Source organism: Protobothrops mucrosquamatus, unplaced genomic scaffold (assembly GCF_001527695.2).
Source record: "Protobothrops mucrosquamatus isolate PMUCROS unplaced genomic scaffold, P.Mucros_1.0 scaffold2242, whole genome shotgun sequence".
Lineage (NCBI taxonomy): Eukaryota > Metazoa > Chordata > Lepidosauria > Squamata > Viperidae > Protobothrops > Protobothrops mucrosquamatus.
This window is the reverse complement of record NW_015388331.1, coordinates 84,701-104,223: the sequence shown is the minus strand read 5'-3', so window position 1 is coordinate 104,223 and position 19,523 is coordinate 84,701. Positions and strand designations below refer to the sequence as shown.

The 19,523-nt window shown below is 43.4% G+C and overlaps 1 protein-coding gene across 1 annotated transcript in view; it reads right to left on the bottom strand.

Annotated features, from left to right (window-relative positions):
- The window catches only part of TBC1D31 (TBC1 domain family member 31), a 28,782-nt gene extending 10,019 nt beyond the window's left edge, over positions 1 to 18,763 (bottom strand). Inside the window, exons 1-15 of the mRNA XM_015824463.1 lie at positions 18,675 to 18,763; positions 17,729 to 17,875; positions 17,048 to 17,163; positions 16,333 to 16,511; positions 15,035 to 15,186; positions 13,904 to 14,063; positions 12,517 to 12,717; positions 10,477 to 10,650; positions 8,049 to 8,128; positions 7,808 to 7,954; positions 7,316 to 7,449; positions 6,201 to 6,334; positions 4,712 to 4,891; positions 2,629 to 2,861; positions 1,291 to 1,443 (exon numbers count right to left, since the gene is read on the bottom strand). Coding sequence (XP_015679949.1) covers positions 1,291 to 1,443; positions 2,629 to 2,861; positions 4,712 to 4,891; positions 6,201 to 6,334; positions 7,316 to 7,449; positions 7,808 to 7,954; positions 8,049 to 8,128; positions 10,477 to 10,650; positions 12,517 to 12,717; positions 13,904 to 14,063; positions 15,035 to 15,186; positions 16,333 to 16,511; positions 17,048 to 17,163; positions 17,729 to 17,875; positions 18,675 to 18,751 — 2,267 coding nt within the window. The 5' untranslated portion in view covers positions 18,752 to 18,763. The remainder of the gene's footprint in view (positions 1 to 1,290; positions 1,444 to 2,628; positions 2,862 to 4,711; positions 4,892 to 6,200; positions 6,335 to 7,315; positions 7,450 to 7,807; positions 7,955 to 8,048; positions 8,129 to 10,476; positions 10,651 to 12,516; positions 12,718 to 13,903; positions 14,064 to 15,034; positions 15,187 to 16,332; positions 16,512 to 17,047; positions 17,164 to 17,728; positions 17,876 to 18,674) is intronic.
- Between the last annotated feature and the right edge of the window lie 760 nt (positions 18,764 to 19,523).

Genomic DNA, 19,523 nt, shown 5'->3' with positions numbered 1-19,523 from the left:
GGTGGACTTCAACTCCCAGAATTCCACAGCCAGCATTGCTGGCTGTGGAATTCTGGGAGTTGAAGTCCACCTGCCTTAAAATTGTCAAGGTTGAGAAACACTGGACTAGCATGTGGGAGAACAGCCATGAAGGTCTTGGAAAAGATATTCAAATATGTCTGTATATACAAAGGTCAGAATTGGGCAAACCGTGGTATTCTCTGTGACAATCTATGGAAGTGAGAGCTGGACTTTGAAGCAGCAGCACAGGAAATGTATTGATGCTTGTGAAATTTGGTGTTGGAAAAGACTCTTGAGAATACCACGGAAAGCCAAGAAAACAGACTGATGGATAATTGAGCCAAACAACCCAGAGTTTTCACTTCAGGCACAAATGACCCAGCTCAAATTATCTCACTTTGGATACATAATGTGAAGACCCAGCTCTCTGGAAAAAGTAGTATTTGTCTACTCACGATGCAGCTTCACTGGGCAGCCCTGGGTTCCAGTTATTACAAAAGAAACCAAAATATTTTCCCATTCATTTTCTCCCGGCTGTGCATATTTTCATAGACCTGTCATATCCTTCTCTCGCTTATCTTTTTCTCAGGCATAAATGGTTTTCATCCAGAGACACAGAGATCTCTACAAAGGAGTGATCTAAAGCAGGCAAACTCCATTTTGTAAGAGGAATGGATACCAACTGAATAACTGAGTAGACAACAATTAGGGCAGGGGTCCCCAACCCCCGGTCTGTGGACCAGTGCCGGGCCGCGGCATGCCAGCAACTGGCTCGCACAAACAAGCAAAGCCCCATCCATGGGATGCAGGCAGCACACAAAACCACACACCCTCTGGTCCGCGGAAAAACCTCTCTCCATGGAACTGGTCCTTGATGCCCAAAAGGTTGGGGACCTCTGAATTAGGGTGCTTTGGTTTGTTTCCTATATTGAGAGAGGCTTAGATACCATGGTCTGTATATATTAGTTAAGTCCAGCCCCGTGTCTGGCTTATGATCACTCGCGGGCACATAGCCTGGACCTTGAAGCGTGATCTTGCAGCCTCCACTTGCTTTCTACCTGGGCTTTCCAGATAGGAGCGGGTCGGTTGCTGAATGCCTGACCCGCGGTCTTGTGACCACGGGGTAGGGGGCAACCGGCTGTCATGATTCAGAACCAGGGGTGTAGGTACCCCCAGAATGATCCATTATTGTTAAGACGAAAAGTATCTGAAGCAGGCGTTGTTCTGAAGCTCAGCATTCAGTTTCCTGACAACTACCAACTAGGAGCAAAGATGTAACCCCGAACCTACCGCCGTCTCTGTTCCACTAGTTTTTCCTCTTCGGTGAGTAGAATCTTCCTCCTTTGCTCCTCAGCTTCTTGAAGCAGCTCCTGCTTTCGATACCATGTTTCATCCTCCACTCGGTGCTCGATTGCTTTAGCTTCTATTTCATGCAGCAGCTGCCTGTGAGGAAGCACTGAATCAGCGATGCTCTACTCTGCAGGGGTCAAGGAATCCTGTTGTCCTCTCCAGACAGGCAGGGAAAGGAGGTTAGTCTTGCTTTCAGCCACGGATTGACTCATGTTTCATCTGATCAGCAGGACACCTATTCTGGCTATAGGGTCAAAGTCAACTTTCTCCACGGTGGAGAACATTGACCAAAGCAATTCATAGCATGCAAGGGTGATACTCATTTTTCTTTCTGACAATCGTTTTTCCCCCCAAACACTTTATTCCCTATCTCCCAAAGATCAGACAGAGAAGTCAGACAGTTCAACTCCCAAACAGAGGCTCAATTTACGCTGGGTTCATACACGTATCAGGTTACAACCTCAAATTGGACTGCCTTAAGACCTTCAGACTGAACTCACAAGAGTAAACCAATATAGCTTATTGTCTATGGAGAGTTTCAGCCATCCAAGTCACGGTTGCCCCAAAAGTGCTTTTCCAGAAGGAAATTGGACTTTGTTTTTTCCTCGAAGACAATTCCCTTCTCATCCATGAAACGTCTTCAGCTCTGGTCTAGTCGCTTTTTGAAAAAGCACTTTTGGGACAATCTAGCTCAGGGGTAGGCAACCTTGGCTCTTTTATGACTTGTGGACTTCAATTCCCAGAATTCCTGAGCCAGCCATGCTGGCTCAGGAATTCTGGGAGTTGAAGTCTACGAGTCATAAAAGAGCCAAGGTTGCCTACCCCTGAGCTAGCTTATATTCTATAAAAGTCCAGAACAGGCTTTTCCAACCTCCCATTTGTCTTGGACTGTAATTCAATCATCTTGGTCAGCAAAGATGCTGTGCTTGCTAGAATAATGGATGGATATTGTCGTACAATATTTTGCTTTCTTCAAACACTAGTACTTTCAGGGCATTGAATTGCATTAATAATGATTAGGGAATGTGAAGATGTGCTCGGACATTTTTTACATTTTTTTCCCTGGTGCTCCCCATCTGGTCTGATTCAGTGAAGGTTACTCTATGTAAATCAGATCAAAAATGTGAAGAAAAAGGCAAATATATGAGGTGTAATCCTCTATTGGCATTGAATATCTGAGCCCATGGGTCTGAGTGAGCCTTTAACAGTGTTACTATGATGTTCCTCCATCTAAATTATGTTCATATTCATCTTTCCATCGGATCCAAGAATACCTACCTCTCTCTCAAGTACTCAATTTCCTCCTGCCTGATCCGTTCTCGCTCCTGGGACTGGTAATCCACAATGAACTTGGGGTACTTGTTAAAGATGGGGTACTGTCCTTTGGTCAGAGGTGCAAAGTCCTCCAGCATACGGACGGGATGGATGTCGTCTGGGGTGCACTCCATGAGATGGTAGGCCTCTCGGATCACCACGCTGACGTCCAGGTGGTTCCGATGGTGGAAGAAGTACTGCAGCCCAGCGGAGGCACAAAGAAAACCATACTCAAGCTGCTAAGTTTCTTCAATTTATTTATTTGTACAATTATCCATATCATATCATGCTACATTTGGAGGCTTTATTTGTATCCTTACTTTAGTATTTGTACAAATAACTCAAGACGGTGAACATATCCAATACACCTTCCTTCTCCTATTTTCCCCACAACAAAAACCCTGTGAAGTGAGTTGGGGAGAAGGAGGGAGGGAGGGAGGGAGAGAGAGAGAGAGAGAGAGAAAATTTGGCTTTGGTGCTGAATAGATAAGTCTGTTGTTACAGAAATAGCTAGAACAGGGGCAGGCGACCTTGGCTCTTTTATGACTCGTGAACTTCAACTCCCAGAATTCCTGAGCCAGCCATGCTGAGGGGAAAGGGAGAGGTTTCCAAGCTGAGCCATGCTGGCTCAGGAATTCTGGGAGTTGAAGTCCACGAGTCATAAAAGAGCCAAGGTTGCCTACCCCTGAGCTAGTATATTGAATATGTAGAAGCAAAAAGTTTAGACTTGGACTTTACTATTTTTATTCTACTGCACTGAGAAAAGTTGGAAGTTAACATTTTTTCTGCTTTTTCCTCCTACCCCACACTTCTCTTTCCCTCCTTTTCCCCCTTCCCCATTTCCCTACTATCTTTATTTCCAATTGTATTTTATATTATGAAAATTTAATAAATGTATATCTATTAAAAAAAGGATCGGAGGGATAGAAGATGTGCGAGGCCTTCCTGACACCTTCCTTAAGCTGGAGGGTTGATTCTTCCAGGGATCCCCTTTTCATTTTGTCCAACTGCCAAGTTAAGGATCCGTTTTCCAGGTTCCAAACTTTGCAGAGGGTTTCTACAAGTGGCCTTCTGAGGGCAAAGCTACATCCATTATTTCTTCTCTTTCTTCTCATCTAGTGATTTTACCCATGAGTAAAATACCGAATAGGAGCTTTACTATATGGCCTGATCTATGTTTCATGTGTCAGGCAGGAAAATCCAGGTTTCTAAACCCATTTCCAGAAAGTGGACTAGAACTCACAAACAGATCTGCTTAGCCTTGGATCATACTGTATTCCAGAACCATGAACTAAGATGCCTTGTAGTTCTGGTCCGGACAGCATAAACTCAATGAGAACGATTTTAAAACAATATTTATTGTCCAGGAATTCTAAGCAAAGACTTACTATGCAGAAGATACATCTGGTTATTTGCATATTGTTCATTCCCATAGGTAAAAGGATAATGGATTCCTCCATCCTGCATAAAAGTTACAGGCTGGCATGGAGCTTCCTAGCCTTGCGGCCAGGAATCCATGCAGAGAGATGATATAATGGCACAAAGCCAGGAAGTCCAGCAATAACTTTTAAACTCCTCCCACTTAACTAGATAAGCTATAAGATTAACTAACAACTGAAACTACCTTACCCATAAGCCATCTCTTAAGGAAACAGCATTTAACCCTTTAAATGCTATATCTTCTTACATACAGTTCTCTCAATGATACAACATTAACCCTGTAAATGCTAATACTCTAACACAGTTTTCTAGCTGGCTACAATCCGGTCCAGCACATACTGCTTGGTCAAATTTTTAACGCACCAGGCTAAAAAGCGGGAGACCCTGAGTTCAAGTCCTGTCTTAGCCATGAAAGCCAGCTGGGAGACTTTGGGCCAGTCCCTCTCTCTCAGCTCAATCTACCTCACAGGGTTGCTGTTGCTGTGGGGAAAAGAGCAGGAGGAGGATGAGTTGGATATATTCGCTGCCTTGAGTTATTTGTAAAAATAATAAAGGCGGGATACGAATAAGTAAGTCAATAAATACATACATACAGCAAGGGACTTACCTCAAAGTCCTCCTTCTGACTGCAATGCAGCAATGGAGCCCTGGAGCAGATAAGGTAGGCAGCCACCACCATCAGCAAGTAGGAAGGGTGGTTGGAGAAGATATTATCAAACATTTTAAGCCATTCTTCCCTTGTCAGGACTTCGGAGAACATGGTTTCCAGAAGGGGCCAGGCATAGCTCTGCAGTTACAGGCAGAGAGATCAGTTATAGTCGCTGTATCTTGCGCGTCAAAACAAGATCAGCTCAAGCACAAAATGTCCGGGGGGGGGGGGGGAAAGCTCATTACATCTTGGAAAATTCAGATTCCAATTGTCCCAGGTTCATATACCTTGTCTAGGAACAACTTGGGTTGGAGTGACAGGAATGATAATCCGGGCGTTTTAGAGGATACCAGTTTTAAAAGGAAGTTTTGTTATGTACAGAATTACAACTTAACAGATGGATTGAAGCCCTGGTGGTACGTGATTAAAGTGCAGCATTGCAGGCAAACTCTGCCCGCAGCCTGGAGTTCGATCTTGACCAGCTCAAGATTGACTTAGCCTTCCATCGGAGATTGGTAAAATGAGGACCCAGATTGTTGGGGGGCAAGATGCAAATAATTATTCGACATTGTAAATCACCCAGAGAGTGCTGTAAAGAACTATGGGGCAGTATAGAAGCCTTAATGCTATTGCTATTGAAGACTGTAATCTTTGGTTATAAATTGGGGCTAGGAATCTGAGATCACGGAGCCTTCTATGATTTCTGAAACCTTTCTGCATGGTTGTTTCCTTACTACAACTGCCAGACTACAGGCAAGAAATGCAGAAAAAATGTACCATAAACCTCAAATAGACATAACCTAATTTACACAAAAATGTAAGGTACCACTTTGGATGCTCATGTTGCTGGACATACCACAAGCATACAAAGTACAAGTTGAAAATATGAGGGCCCAAGTCTCTTGGGGTGGTGTGGTGACTGCAAGATAAATGTTTACTTGAGCATATGGGATGCCCACCTTGAATTTGCATTCTCACATTAAAAAGATGGTGATAAATTTTCAGAGTTTTTGACACCTTAATGCAGGGGTGTCAAACTCGCAACGTCACGTGATGTGTCGTGACATATCATGACTTTTTCCCCATTGCTGGAAATGGGGGGGCATGGTTTTGGCATGACGCATCTGGCTTGCCGGCCAGCAGTTTGACACCCCTGCCTTTATGCCTTGTATTGGTGTTTCCCAACCTCAACAACTTTAAGAGGTGTGGACTACAACTCCCAGAATTCCCCAGACAGCCAGGCTTCTTAAAGTTCCCCAGGTTGAAAAACATTGCTGTATACAATAACAAACTGTCTTCCCGCATTTTTCTTAAGAAACAATATGGTTGTTTGATTCCATACACCCTTCACAAAAACAAAAATCTCAGTTGCTTGCAAACCACGGTTTATGGCTCATCTCAATGTAAAAAGCAGTTTCCTTTTTCTTTCTTTTCTTTTCTTTTTTACCTGAGAGGTTATATTGTACTTCATCAAATGGTGAAGAAGCTCTTTGTCATGATGTGCTAGAATGTTTTCCACCATACTGAGGACATTGATAGGAGGATTTGGGAAAAATTCAAACCAGTGCTGACACCAATTGACTGAAAAAGAAAACATAAAAGAATCTCAGCAGTTATTGGCTGTATCTCAACGAAGTGTTACCTGAAGGCAAAGGCAAAGATTTCTTTCACAATGGCAAATGCAGGACCTCTGAGTGGCCCTTTTTTCCTCAGCCACCTGAGGAACATGAGAACTACAGTCCAATATATCTGGAAGGCACAAAACTGAGGAAATATAAGGGACCTGAAGGGGTCCTCTGGATTTCTCTACCGCCTGCATTGTTTTTCCTTGGCAAAAAAAGGAGGCTGGAGCTGCAACTGGCAAGTTGGATTCCTCCACCTTCCCAAGATACTCAGAGGCTTCGAACGGAAACCAAGTTGCTCCAGAGTTTCAGCTGGCCACGGTTTTGTCTGGAATACAGGTAGCCTGCGACTTGCAACCATTCATTTAAATGAGACCGAAAACTGACTAATGACTAAGGGCCGTTTTTCCAACTTAGGACCTTTGCAGCATCCTCGTGGTCACGTGATCAAAATTCGGACCTTGTATTTAGGACCGTTGCGATGTCCTGGGGTCATGTGATCACTTTTCGGACCTTCTGACAAGCAAAGTCAATGGGGAGGCCAGACTCACTTAGCAACCATGTTACTAACTGAACGACTGCAGTGATTCACTTAACAACCGTGCCAAGGAAGATTGTAAGATGGGGCAAAATTCAACAACTGTCGCGCTTAACAACAGAAATTTGGGACTGAACTGTGATTGTAAGTCGAGGACTAGTAGTACTCAACTTCCATTTGTCCGAAATGGTATAGGATTTCCTGCCTGAGAGGGGGTTGGACTAGATGACCTCCAAGGTCCCTTCCAACTTTATTATTATTATATAAATTCCATTCACCTAGCTGTGATGAACATACACAACTCTCTATGCAGAAATGAGCTCCAATTTCCCGTCGGCAACATTTAAGCTCTGCCAGACATTGAACTGTTTGGTGACCTTTCCATCAAAAATCCTTCCTTACTTATAACGGTAGCCGCCACCTCGAAGCAGATAAGCTGATTGTTCTGGAAGAGTTTGACAAAGGGGAAAACCAGCAAAGGGATGTAAGGCATCTCGCCAAAGATGGTGGACCAGTGAGCCAGGCCAGAAAGGGTCCTGAGGACAAAGAAAAGGGATTTTGTGGAAAAGGTAGGCAAGAATCTTGCACAATAAAAAAAAACAACAGATCCCTCTGAAACAGTGTTTCCCAACCTGGGCAACTTTAAGAAGTGTGGAACTTCAATTTCCAGAATTCCCCAGCCAGCCATGTCGGTTTGTCTTTGAAACCCATCTTGGAGAGATACCGTAAAGTTTTGTTTCTCTCAAAGCCTCCCCCCTCCAATCCATCCCCCTTAAAATTCATGGCAGATAATATTGAAAGATTGGTGAAGGGCAAGCGTGAGGTGGCCTCTGACGTTCTATCTGTATAGCAAATGCACCTCACATCTCTGGCATAAAACAGTCCGACCCTTACCTTTGTAAGACTCTCAAGAGCTTCCTGCTTTTAATTGGGTATTCATTCTGAAGATGTGCGACGGCAGAATGGGTCCCTTTATCCAACAGGCTGTTAAAGGCCAAGTGATTTTCCGGCAGGCGAAGCAAGGAGCGCCAGATAAACATCCTGCAATCGTAAAGCAAATGAGCAGGGCAGGGCCAATGTTGGCTACCTGTTTAGAATGCAAGACACTGGGCTCGGCGTGCAGGACTTCACAGACCTGTATTTTGCTGGATACTCTCCAAACCCTTTCAGCAAAGCTTGGAGACGCTTCTTGTTCAGCCCCTCCGGCAGTTCGTTCTGCAATAGGAGTGAGAGGGTTATTTCTTCCCCATGTGGGCTGCAATTCACCCCAAGAATCTTCCCTCCATTCTAAATGTGGCAATCTGAGGAAACGATCTCTGATTTTCCTTTATGTCAAATCAGCATTCTCTGTGGCCGGCACTGATGATGTTACCTAGTTTGGTAATGAAACGTCTGCAAGAAAACCACTAAGCTCAGAGAACACCAAGGACTCCACAGTTCAACCCTGAGCTACAAATATTTTCTTCTGTCGGTACCACATAAGGGCGTCCAACGCTTCAGAAAATAGACAAATGGGAGAAATTTGCATGTAGGCACAGTTCCACCAGCTAGCACTGACGATGTTACCTAGTTTGGTAATGAAATGTCTGCAAGAAAACGATCAAGCTCAGAGAGCACCATTCTGTTTGCCACGATTTTTTAAAAAGAACGTAAACACACACGCACAGACTTTATTCTGATTTTTAATCTAGCTTTGTAATGGCCATTCTGCAAGTTTAGTCTCCAACACTATCATTCCATGCTTTCCATCATATTGGAATATTTCCATTTCCTAAAAGGACTCTATTATGGTAGGCATGTCCTAAATCACAACCAACTCCCTCCAAGCCTTGGACAGAAGTGCCATCACACTGAAATTTTTAATGGATGGAGAAAAGGGGGGAGCACCCATGTCAAGGTAATGGTTTAAAACAGGGATGTCAAACTCAATTTCATTGAGGGCCGCATCAGCATTGGGGTTGCCCTCGGGGGTGTGCGTGTGTGGCCAGGGTGGGCGCAGCCTACTGGGTGGGTGTGGATGGAGTGGGTGTGGCCTACTGGGTGGGCATGGCCAGCTCTACATCGTTCACATCAAGGGTGCCTGTGGGGGCCTGGGCAGGAGTGGGGGTCTCTGGCAGAAGGGGGTGGGACTGGGGCAAGCGCCAAGGCATGGTCCATTTCTTCATTCCTCACAAAGGGTCACACCTCCCCAGCATGTACCCAGGGGGCGGGGCCGACGCGGCAGGGGCTGGTTCCTCGCTGTTTCTAGACGGCCTTGTGGAGCTAAGAGTGAATGCGTTTTAGCATAAATGGCCACCACAAAATTGTACATTGGCTCCCAGCCAGTCTGGGCCAGGGCCCAGGCAGCGGGGGCCGTTCCCTCACTGTTTCCAGGATGGCTTCGTGGGCCACATGAAACCACTTCGCGGGCCGCATCCGGCCCCCGGGCCTTGTGTTTGACATGTCTGGTTTAAAAGCTAACCAGCTGATGTAATGTAGGATCTAAGATGTAATGATGGGACTGACTCAGCAGGGTCTGTGTCTCTTTAAGAGCAAGCAGGGTCTGTGTCTCTTTAAGAGCTTTGTATAAAAGGGATGGCTCCGCAGATGTGTGCTCTCTCTTCCCTTTTCCTCCTGTAACTGCTGTGTGTTGGATTCTGCTGTGTTAGAACGTGTATGTATATTGTTCCTGGTGTATGATATTGTAGATAGTATAAGATAAACCACCATTTAATATAGACCACTGTTAACTGTGTTTACTCCTGGGTTATCTCAGCGCAATAAGACTGTGCATGCTCTGACAAGTCATATCAACAGTTTGTATTTTCAATTTAATGTGAACCATACTTAAATGTAAAAATAAATCATTTTTTTCTGGGGCCTTTCAGCCATTGCTCTGTTCCTTTCAGCTATAGTCTCCTTCCCCCACTTCCCCCACTGTGTTCCTTGGCTTAAAGATAGCTGCTCAACTTCTCCAATAAAGGATCATAGTTTTTGTGATCTAGCTTAACTTCCATATTCAGACACTCAGGATTATGGCGCTGGAATTTTTCAGAGGCTGAACAGCCATCTGATGGAAGGGTGGAATTCAGAGTTTGGGTTCCACAGAGAGAGACCAATGCAACCCCCCAACTCTGACCCCAGTTCACCTGAATGCAGTCAGGAGCATCTGCAGCAATTTTGCTAAGTTGCAGTGCAAAATTGCGGACAGGGGGAACAATCTCCCCTGAAAGAGAACACCATGACTGATGTTTTGATGATCATTGGTTCTGGAAAAGCTTTTAACTAACAACTTCATGGCATGAAAAGGTTTGAAGACCCCTGGGGTTGTGAATTCCTGCACTGAACCAGGGGTTGGACTAGATGACCTTGTGGACCCCCCTCCACTCACACCTATGAACAAGTCCCTGAGCGGAATCTCTCTCTTAATTCTATTCCCAGTTAGCTGTAGTGGTGGGGAGGGTGGCAAGGGGGGGGAGAGGAAAGAAAAGCATTTCTAAAATTATGTAAAAGAAGCTCTTTAATGGGAACTATTAGGTTTGCCTTTCCTACCTCAGTCACCGAGTTTGGGGTTCAGTTCTTACCTCCTTGTCCTCATACGACATGTCAAGCGGAGGCTTCAACACCTTGGACTGGATTTTGCCTTTTTTGGCTTTCCACGGCCTCTCTGAGGTTCTGGATGTGACTCTCACAGTAAGTTTGTTGGCATCCAACTTGTTTTTAGATTCCTCAATCACTTTAAACAGAGGTGGGGGAGGCTGAAAAAGCCAAGATTTCGGGTATCTGTTAAAAATCCTCCCCTTGTTGGGACTAAAAGATTCACAGGAGACTCGGGGGATGGGAAAGCCCGTTCTTAATCACCAAAACATGCTATCTAAATAAGAAGCAAACTTCCTATGTTGCAGAAGCTGAACATAAACCTCACTTCATTCTAGGAGTCAGTTATTCCATCTAATTTCTGCCCCATTAAGAAAACTAAAAAAAAAATGAGCAGAAAAGATAATTTGCGAAAGCAGAGCTGGGAAACTGAGTATCTTCCATGTGTAAATGGTAGCTGGCTTGGCGCATTCAACTATAGCAGGGGTCTCCAAACCTGTGGGCTTCATCTCCTAGAATTCTTCAGCTAGCCGTGCTGGCTAGGGAATTCTGGGGGTTGAAGTCCACATGTCTTAAAGTTGCCAAGTTTGGAGACCCCTCTGAACTACAGGTAATCCTCGACTTATTGCCATTTTCTTAGCAACCATTTGAAGTTTCAAAGAGCACTGGAAAATGTCCTGACGCTTAATGACCATCGAAACTTTCCCAATCGTAGGATCAAAATTTGGCCATTGGCAACTGGCCTGTATTTGTGAAGGTTGCCGTGTCCCAGGGCCATGGGACAGCAGTCAATGGGGAAAGTCAGATTCACTTAACAACTGCGTGATTCACTTAACAACTATAGTGATTTGTTTAATGAAAAAGCTCATAAAAATGGATGCAACTCATTTAACAAGTGTCTCGCTTAGCAACAGAAATTCTGGTCCCTACTATGATTCATATTGAGGACTATCTGTATAGACCAGTGTTTGACAATTGTGGCAATTTTCAGCTATGTGGATTTCAACTCCCAGCAACGCTAGCTGGGAAATTCTGGGAGTTAGGTCCACGCACCTGAAAGTTGTCAAGGTTGAGAAACACTGAACTAGACTAAAATGAGGTTTGACTGTTTGTGGTTAACCAAGTAGTGGGAGCTCAGATGCAGGAGGAGGAGGTGTGGCAGAACTTGGGGGCAGAGTTAAAAAAGGGATCAGCCTAGAATCCCTACATAGCCACAAGCAAATTAAATCCAACCCCTCTGGAATTTGGTTGATTCTTATCTAACTCCAAGCAGTTGCTAACTGTTAATTGAAAAGTTTCCTGTGCATAGGGTGTTTTTTTTTTAAAAGTAATAAATCGATTTAATTGGACCTTCAGGTATGGATCTGGTCTTTCAAGCCTGACCCCAGCCATTTTATTAGCAGACAGCACTGAAGAGGCATTCACATTCAGTTGTGATATAATTTATATATTCAGACATAGTGTATAAATATAGGATGTGTATTTTTTTTAGCCTGGGTTTAAAGGTGCATGCATTGGGGTACATCTCTCCTTATTACGCCATACTGAGGGCCATGACTATTGGATGGCAAAGCACCTTTTGCTGTCAGTTTCCTTTCTGCTATTCCGAAACAGGCATGGGAAACGAGGAATAACAGGCACTGGTAGTTTTCACTGGAATATCGCCCCTTAGCAGCCTCTTTGCATGTGCCTAGACCAGGGGTGGGGAACCTTGACTCTTTTATGACTTGTGGACTTCAACTCCCAGAATTCCTGAGCTAGCCGGCTCAGGAATTCTGGGAGCTGAAGTCTACAAGTCATAAAAGAGCCAAGGTTCCCCACCCCTGGCCTAGACCAGGGGTAGGCAACCTTGGCACTTTTATGACTTGTGGACTTCAACTCCCAGAATTCCTGAGCCAGCCAAGCTGGCTCAGGATTTCTGGGAGTTGAAGTCCACGAGTCATAAAAGAGCCAAGGTTGCCTACCTCTGGCCTAGACCAAACACATAAAGGAGAAATGGGACGTTTGGAGGTTTCCTTCCAGCCTACCTTGTTGACCTCTTGGGTCAGAGCTTGGACACTGTATATGCTAAGGCTGCCATTCTCCATCACGGCTGCAATGTATCTTCCAGAAGGGCTCACTGCAGCAACGCTGATTCCCTCTTCGTGACTGCCAAGGTCAAACAGCAGTTTGCAAGTACTGATGTTGATCAATCTCATGATATTATCTTGGCTCAGCACTCCAAGGACCTAGAGAGGGGAAAAAAAGAGATTTAAAAGACAATTCGTTTGCATTCATTTTAGTAATTTATTAAAAAACAAACCATGATTTACTGCAATTCAAGATATTTAGAACGACAGGCAGTCCTCAACTTATGACCACAACTGAGCCCACAACTTTCATTGCTAAACAAGGCGGTTGTTAAGGGAGTTTTGCCCCATTTTATGACTTTTGCCACAATGGCTAAACGAATCGCTACAGTCGTTAAATGAAACTGGCTTCTCCCGTTGACTTTGTTTCTTGGAATCTGGCTGGGAAGGTTACAAATGGTGATCACGTGACCATGGGGATGCTGAAACGGTCGTTAAGTGTGAAAACCGGTCCTAAGTTACTTTTTTCAGTGCTGTTGTAACTTCGGTCACTAAATAAACGGTCGTTGACTCGAGGACTACCTGTAGTGGGACATGCATCTGAGGAAAAAAAAAATCTTTCAAGGTTTTTTTGGCTGCAGCTTTAAACAGAGTCAGGCTGACTCATATCACATGCTAAATCTTAAACCTGGATCAGAAAGGGATCAGAAAGCATTAAATGCTGAAATAAGAGAAATTTTGGTTATTAAATTTAGATATTTGGAAATTATTAGAAAATAAGAATATTAAATTGTATTATTAACCAGCTGATGTAAGATCTTGGGATGAATTGGGATAAAGGGAATTGGGGTTATTTAAAACTTGGAAACTATAAATATTAAACGTTAAATTTAAATATTAATGGAAGTTAGAAATTGGGAAAAACTTACCAGGAGTCAGACATTGACTGTCTAAAATGACTGAATGTTAAAATGACTAAGATATGTATAAACTAAAAGTTATTGATAAATGTAAAAAAAAGTTATTTGTATTAAATTGATATAATAAGAATTGTATTAATTTAAATGTGAGGCAGTAAATGCCAAAGGAAAAAGAGAGGAAATATTTAATGCACTAGTTTGTGATCTGTACTAAAGAAATCAGGATGTTATTGAATTATGAACCAACCCAGCTGCCACGTTGCTTTTCAAATATTTAAACATAAAACTGGAAAATCAATAAAAATTCAATTGGAAAAGAAAGGGAGGGTGGAATAAGGTGGTATAAAGTGTGAATAATACCCATTCGATGGCTATCTGATTCTGATCAATACTCTTCTTCCTGTGCTTCAGCTTCTGTCACTCACCTGATTAGAGCCCCCATCAAAACTGTCAGAAAGAAACTCCAGCTGGCGGATGGCTCGCACTTGGGTTGGCATCTGGATAATTCGTAGCAGCTGCTTAGACTCCAAGCACCACAGGTGGAGGTGATTTGATTTGCCTCCCGCTGCCAGGACGCGGCCATCTCTGAAACCCCGCACAAGACAATGGGCATTAATCTACTCATCTTCGTGGCAGCTTACATCTCAAACTCATAGCTTACTCTCACAGCGCTCAAGTATGACTTGCGAAGGACTGCTCAGTCCGGATAAGGAATCAGTCTGACGTATAGGATCTCTGGTTTCAAGATGGTATAAAATCAAGTGATTCCTTATCTGGATTTAAACAATCTCTGGTTGGGACACTCCAAGGAACGCCGTGACAATGAAATAATCACTTACGGTGACTAATTTAACATTCTGCAAACAGGCTTATGTTTGTGGACACTACATCTCATGGAGTTTGGGGAGATTTATTTCAAGGTTAAATGTGTTTAACTCCCAGGAGGCAACCCAATGCTCTTGCCAGGCATTTTGGATTATCGCTTGCTTGGAGGGTCACTAAGATCTGGGAAAACTGGAGTCTAAAGAAACTTCCTGACAGTTAGAACAATTAACCAGTGGAACAACCTGCCTCCAGAAGCGGTGAATGCGCCAACACTGGAAGTTTTTAAGAAGAGACTGGACAGCCATTTGTCTGAAATGGTATAGGGTCCAGCAGGGGGTTCGACTAGATGACCTCCAAGGTGCCTTCCAACTTTATCATTATCATTATTATTATTATTATTATTATTATTATTAAAGTCTCTAGAAAGCTTCTAAACCAACTTCTAGCATAGAGGCAACTGGGCAATGGCTGAAGCTCACTCAGAGAGAATAAGCTTTGCAGGATCTATGCTCTACATCAGAGGTCTTCAAACTTGACAGCTTTAAGACTTGTGGACTTCAACTCCCAGAATTCCTCAGCCACCCAGTTATAATTTCATTATTTTAATTGCATTGTATTGTTCCTCTGCAGGACTAAGCCCTGCATTTAGTAAAGTCCAATCTGGACTTTAGCGAAAAGTAAATTCAAAGAGGATGAGGTAGGAGATTTGCAGGCTTAAAGACTAGGCCTACCGGGTCACGGCAAAGACCTTGTAGTGCAATGAAGAACCTTCGATGGGCGATGGTAGCTGATACTTGCAACGAAGAGTATCAAAGTCCCACGCAAAGACCGAGTTATCTTTGAAGCAGCTGAGAATGGTGTTACTCAGGGGAAGAAAGAATACCTGAAAGCACAGGGACAACAAGCACATGGAAAAGACGTTTTAAAACGAGCAGCTTCTCTTCAGAGCGAGTATTAGACAAGTACCCTCATAATTGCCTATGATCACAATTGGGACTGGAAGTTCCGTTGCTAAGTGAAGCCATTGTTAAAAAGAATCACACTGAACTGTATAATTTTTGCTACAGTCGTTAAAACAAACCATGCAGTCATTAAGTGAATTTGGCTTCCCTACTGGCTTTGCTTGTTGGAAGCCTCCTGGGAAGATCGCCAATGGCGATCACGGGATCCTGGGATCCTGCAACTATTGTATATACATGCCATTTGCTAACCAGGGATCCTGTGATGGCCGTCAGTGCTAAGACCCGTTGTAAGTCACTTTTTTCAGCACCCTGCAACTTTGAACAATCACGAAACAAATGGTCGTAAGTTGAGGACCACCTGTATATATTTTGACGTTAAAGGAACATATATGTTTTATATTTTCTCCTTTTTTGATTGAGGCTTCTGAAAGCCTTGATTCGGCTGTGTTTATTGGCTTTGAAAATGCCTTGCGAATGTGGCAGGGTTCTCTGATAAGGATCACAAACGGATCACACGTTGAGGGTGACAGAGACTCCCGTCTTAACTTCCCAGACCAAATCAGGTGGCACTGATTTGCTGAGTTCATAGAGAAGATAACATGTTTTCTTCTCTATTTTTATCTCCATTCCAAAAGTCCATGACTGCATTGCAATTTTTTGTAATGGTGAATCCCCTCTCCCCCAAAATGATTGTGGTTGGTTCCTAGAACGGTTCCCCCTCACCTTCTGCTGGGGTCTAACGCCCCTAATATTCAGAGACCAAACAGGAAGCAGAAATCCACTCTTGGCCCAAATCCTCAGTGTTAAATCAGTTCATCAGCAACAACTGAACTAAGACAATTTACAACAGGAGAGCAGCTGCCAGACAAATTCAAATTAAGGAATACCTAACAGTGGGATCCAGGGATCAAAAGACTAAAGTGGATGTAAACCAAAGAGAAAGTTTTCCTTCCATAAAGTCAGTTTTAGTGTGATCCTCATTGGGACCTGACAAAAATTGAAAATGGCCACAGATTTCAGGAGACCAGAGCATTAATTTGGCAATGGAGGACTATCTCAAAATTCACCTTCTGGATCCCCACAGAATGGCGGACGTTCAGCTTCCTTTTGCGCTGGAACGTGTCCAGGTCCCAAAGCTGGGCTGTATCTGTAGAACACGTGATGGCATATCTGCCAGAGCCATGAACTGAGATTGAAGACACCGAAGAGTCGTGTCCTCTCATCCAACTAACAAGCTCTTTGGTTGCTGTGGAAGTAAGAAAGAGGAGGGAAAGGTCAGAACCAACACAGAAAGAACCAGGAGACTTTAAGATTTCAAATTTGAAAGAAACATGACTTCAGAGGAGATTGTGCCAACCACTCTAGAAATGGCCCAGTGGTGATTGGACCATTGCAGAAGTACAGCATTCTAAGCCTGGAACAGAACAGTTGGAACTAGAACTATTCCTTCTTTGGATCTCAGTCTAGCTGTTCCTCACAAACCTAAGTGGTTTTGCACAAACGTAAGCAGATAATTTCTACCAGTAAGTTTTGTACCGATTGAGATGAATGAGTTCCATACGGTCAAAATAACTGTTTCAAACTTGAAATAGTCTGCACACATGACAGCAGTGTTTTTCAAACTTGGCATAAGATGTGTGGATTTCAACTCCCAGAATTCTGGCTGAGGAACTCTGGGAGTTGGTTCATTATGGAATTATGAAGTCCATCAGGAATTATGGGAGCTGTTGTCCCAGCACCTTTGACAAGCTGTCTACTATGGATTGGAAATTTTTAAATTACCTGTATCGAAGCATTTGATGGAATAATCTGCCAAAGCCACAAGGAATTCTGTTTTCCTACGAAGAGTAAATGCCAGAGCAGTGCAAGCTTGCCCTGTTCGTTGAACCAGGTTAAACCTATTGGGACAAAACAAATTTATTCCGGCAGAGCATAATAAGACATCAGTTACAGCAGCTGTCAAGTCAAGCAATCTATGAATGTTTCATAGACTCCTTACACACTGGCTAACAGATAACCACGCTAATGCTAAAAGAGAATAATTTAACCAGAGGACTCAACTTATTCTAAAACAAGGCAGATCTTCTTGTATTTCTGTATATATCTCTCTGTATGTGTGTGCATATGTACTGTATGTGTGTGTCTCTGTGTGTTTATATCTATCTCTACAGATGTATTGTTATAGATCTCTCTTTTTATCTATAAGTTGTTAAAGAGTCTGACGGCCTTGAAATGTGAGAAGTAAAATAAACTTAGGCCATAATCAACCCTCAACAAAATATTATTTTATTAATAATGCAATAATTATTTCAATATTAATAATTATTTTTATTCATTGTGTATATGGAGAGCATCTTGGGAAAAGCCCACATGACGCTAGCATACTTGTACTGCTATCTAAGCAATTCATATATTTTAAGCAAGCATAAACTGAACGATGAAAGAGACATATGACATACCAACCTGTTGCCCACCAAATCAAAACTATAAATATTCCCTTGATGATCTCCAGCAAGTAGAAACTCGCCTGAACAGTCGAAAGCCACATTCAAAAAACGTATTGTCTTGGAATGATATCCTGTGGTAGTATGAATAATATTTACAATGATTCTGGAAAGAAAGCAAAATGAAGTTAATATATGGAGAACTGTAGCAGAAAGGAGATTATGTCAGAACAGGGAGAAAAATATCTAGAGGGAGAGAATGGGTGGCCTTGCATATTTTTTGGCAGTTGTCTTACAAACTGCTTAATTCCCTGACTGGGATGAAATGAGCCCACCATCCATGTTATGGGGACACAATCCCCAACAGAAAAACAGATGCTTACCCCTATGACAGAGTTTCAGTGGGTCATATCCCTATCAAATAAATCCACTTCAAATGATAGCTATTATTTTTTATGGATGTAATAACTGATTCTCCTGGGAGAGAACGCACACACCTACGTACCTCTCCCTTATATGAGGTCAGCCACTTTTTGCAAAGAAATAGGGACTTTTTAATCTGGAGTGGTTTCTTCTTATCAATTATAGCTGAGAAACTCTACTTAGTACAGTAAGTATATTTAAGGCAGTTGCACCATGTCTTATCCATGCATTCTGCATCTTTCCAAAATTCTATTTTTATCAGCGTAAAACAAAGGGACATTGACCCCTTCATTGTATCACCTGTGCACTCCACATACCCCATCCGCCCTCCCAAAAGTGCTCTCTCTTCCCTTGTTGGGGGCTGATGGAAGTTGGGAGTCCAGCTCTTTTAGAGGGCCATGGGCTAATTTAACGCCTGAGCAGAAGGTGATGAAAAGCGTCATTCTTGCTGGAAACAGATAGACTATCACTGAAGATGGAAGCTCCATTGCTGAATAGCTGCTAAAAATGCAACCAATGATGCCGCAACTACGGAAAGTTACCCCTGCTGTGTTGCCGGGGAGGGCCTGCGGTGCCAGATTTTGCCCTGTTCCCTGTTGCCCAGATCCGAACTCTGCATCCCGGCGGGAAAGAAAACAGATCCGCCGCCGCCGCCGCCGCCGGACCGAACCCGCTCCAACGGCCGCTTCTCCTGCCAGATCGCTCTGACTTAGGAAGATACCAATGCCTATCGGAGGGGGGATAGGAAAGGAACGCCTCCCATCGGCGTGGACTCAGGAAGGCACAGAGAGGAGACTTTTCCCCTATCTGTGTGGAGCATTCCAAGCAAAGCCTGTTGGGAATCGTAGTTTGCTTGGCCGTTGGATGGTCCAAGAGCGACTCAGTCCAGAAAGTAGTGTTGCAGCTGAGAGGAGGAAGCAAACCAATCTCCCGAAATCTACCTGTTGAATTTGCAGTTGTTGAAGTCAAGGGACTCTTTCAGGATATCTTGAAAATAAATAAAATAAAGATGAAGTCCTCAGAACAGGTGTACTGTATCGTTTCTCCATCTATTCAATATGTATTCAGAACATTTGTAATTCTTTTAAAATATTTGTCTGATTTGCCCTTGGGAAATGATGCCCACAGGAAGGAAATAAATAAAAGGCAACCCTAACTGTATACAGAACAGCAAAAGATAAGAGTAATGTTTCTCAAACTTGACAACTTAAAGACATGTGGACCAATGCCCAGAATTCCCCAGCCAGCATGATGGTTGGGGAATTCTGGGAGCTGAAGTCCACAGGTCTTAAAACTTACTGATGTTAAGAAACACTGTGATTTGGGATGAGGCAAAGCCCTTACTCTGAGTAATCTGCCTAGAAGATAGGGTCACAAAAGCTGCTCTAGGG